Below are 2,764 nucleotides of genomic sequence, written 5' to 3'. Positions count from 1 at the left end.
GGTTTGTACAGCACTTCCGGTTGCAAGGCTGATATTGTGTACTAGGCTTAAGACTAGATTGAATTAGGCATAATTCATTAATAGTGTTGGCATAGTTTAATGACATTAATCATAGTAGGATAATTTCCTTGTTAAAGTTACACAATGCTTATGTGTAATACATTTTAAAGGAAGAAATTCCTGTGTGTCTATTTCTTGTTAATTTTACTTTTAGTAAAATTAACAAGTCTAAAGACTTCTGTATTAATTATATTCTATAATTGAATTCACCGTCGCGCTATATATATATATATTTATTTGTATGTCCACACTTACATTTCTTCTATACACGTTGTATTGGAGAATAACAAGCCTTAGAAAGGAAGGTATAAAACATAACGTACACTGACTCATTCTCATTGTAATAAAGGATACATGGTGTGTGTTCTTGATGCTACTGTACTGCTTAGAGCTAAATGGGACACTGGACTGAATGAGGTCTGGATCTCCATTGTTCCTGTTGAAGAGGCAAGCCTTGGATATCAGCTGGAGGTGTTCCAGTGATTGTTTCTTCTTTTAGGCTGTGAAGCGTGTGATGAAGAGAGATGGAGCTGATGAGGAGAGGGCAAGACAAAGGATAGCATCAAAGATGAGTAATCGTGAGGCTGTAGATCATGCTCATGTTGTTTTTTGCACACTGTGGGAGTATGAGTACAAGTAAGGACCAAGAATAAAATTACTTAAAGACTTGATTTATAGGTTGAAAGAGCATGGAAAGCACTAAAAGACAGAGTTGAGATACGGACTAAATTATAGTGTCATTTTTATCTTTTTCAATACACTAAGAATCAATGGTATTCTTTGAGATTCTGAAAGGATGTGTAATTATACAGGGGTAAAATATCTAGCTAATAAACTAACCTACGAGTATAATTTGGGCCCCACCCATCGTTGCTGAACTTGAACTTGCAGCTAGCTATGCTCTCCTTGCCTCTTGTGTTGCTGATTTTGTCTCTTACTTATGTAACTAACTGTTATAATCTGACCATTGAGTTCGAGATCGAAGATAATTGTGAGTATTCTGCAGAGATGACCATGAGGCAGGTGACGTTTTGTGTGGCAAAAAAGGAGAATTCTTTCACTCCTTCATATTGCTGTAAGTCTTAGTGCCACTTTGTAGATCAAGTTTCAACCCAAACTGTGTCACTTTTAGGTCTTGCCGAGCTTCCTAGAAATTCTGCCGGTGCTAAATTTAAACTTTCTAAGATGCTAAATTTAGAAAAATTTTATCTTCAATGGCATCAAGGAATAACTTGCCAAATAAAAGTTTATGATGTTGTGTTTCTATATGGTACTGGTGAAAACATTTATAATTGCAGTAATCCAGATCCTTGTAAATTGGGGTCTTGTGTAGCATCTAATGAAATTCATACTTCTCATTCAAGTTTAGAATGTAGAATTAGTACTCATGCTAATAGTATGTGTGCTACGATGACTTCTACTGTCATGAAATGTCCTCTCATGACTACTATAACTCCATATCCAACATCAAGTTGTATGACTAGTACCAAGAGTACTCTTGCTGGTACTTTAACAACTCAATATTTACTGTCAAACATTATTATGACACCTTCACCTTCAATCTTTCAAAGCACTTCAACAATTCATGATGCTTTTGTTTCTTCTGATATTTATTTATCTTCTTTTCCCTCTACTAATTTAATTCCCACTCCTCTGGAATCATCACAACTTATCTGTGTTTCTCCATCTCCTATTTGCTTACATTGCCCTCTTGATGATTCATGGCCACCAACACCAGCTGGACGTGATGCCACCAGTACCTGTCACAAAGGACTATTTAATGGTCGGTTAAACTTTTATTATTTTTACAATTAATATTCCTTTCTTAAATAGCTACTAGGCACTGTAATGAAAGTGGGAACTGGGATCCTGTTATCTGTTTTGCGAATGAAAATTTTGAGGCTATTGCATCACTGGTAAGTATTGTACACATAATATTAATTAGCTTTTTTATACATTAACATAGGCGTCATCATCTCCTTATGATGCACTTGACTCTCTTTCAAACAGTATTAGTACTATTTCTGCTGTTCAAATAGTTGTATTGTTAGATATTATAGTTTCCAGTAATGCCAGGAATGCTGCTACTACTGAGGAATTTGGACAAGTGAGTGACTTTTATTCATTTATTCTATTGTCTTTTCCTCTGTAGTTACTTTTGAAAACTTTTGATGAATTTTTAAATGAAACAGATCCATCTCATTATGATGAAGAAGTTAGTATCAAAATATTCTAAAAACTGCTGTAACTCATAAAATGTCTTAAAAACGGATTTGCTGAAAATTTTAATGATAATTTTTCTATTTGCCAAGTTTATGCCAAAAGTAACCAACATTATAAAATAAACACCTTTTACTGATTATTAGTGATTAGTGCTGACGCTTCTTTCTTTGTTATCATATTTTACAAGTACATACTACTATCCTTTACGATAGTAAATAGCTAGATGGAATATTAATGATAATGATCTGTATGAATGCATCTCAGGTATTCCCCAAAGTTGATGAGACAGGTTTTTGTTTATTTTATTTAAACTAAATAAAGGTGTTGTGTAAGGTAGCATGCATTTAATTTCAGCATGTAATGTACACACATATAAAAGTAACAGAGAAGTTGATGTTTAATAACAATTATTTATTTTACACGTCATTAGGGGAGACGCTCAATTGGTAGTCAAATATTGTCAACATTAGATTCATTTGCT

The 2,764-nt window shown here is 33.8% G+C and overlaps 1 protein-coding gene across 1 annotated transcript in view; it reads left to right on the top strand.

Moving 5' to 3' along the window:
- Positions 1-559: 559 nt before the first annotated feature.
- The window catches only part of LOC109588317 (uncharacterized), a 5,008-nt gene continuing 2,803 nt past the window's right edge, over positions 560-2,764 (top strand). Inside the window, exons 1-7 of the mRNA XM_020004490.1 lie at positions 560-696; positions 739-1,135; positions 1,193-1,843; positions 1,894-1,976; positions 2,027-2,167; positions 2,213-2,275; positions 2,714-2,761. Of these exons, the coding sequence (XP_019860049.1) occupies positions 958-1,135; positions 1,193-1,843; positions 1,894-1,976; positions 2,027-2,167; positions 2,213-2,275; positions 2,714-2,761 (1,164 nt within the window). The 5' untranslated portion in view covers positions 560-696; positions 739-957. The remainder of the gene's footprint in view (positions 697-738; positions 1,136-1,192; positions 1,844-1,893; positions 1,977-2,026; positions 2,168-2,212; positions 2,276-2,713; positions 2,762-2,764) is intronic.

This window comes from Amphimedon queenslandica, unplaced genomic scaffold, assembly GCF_000090795.2.
Source record: "Amphimedon queenslandica unplaced genomic scaffold, v1.1 AMPQUscaffold_12163, whole genome shotgun sequence".
NCBI lineage: Eukaryota > Metazoa > Porifera > Demospongiae > Haplosclerida > Niphatidae > Amphimedon > Amphimedon queenslandica.
This window is presented reverse-complemented; position numbering and strand designations above follow the sequence as displayed.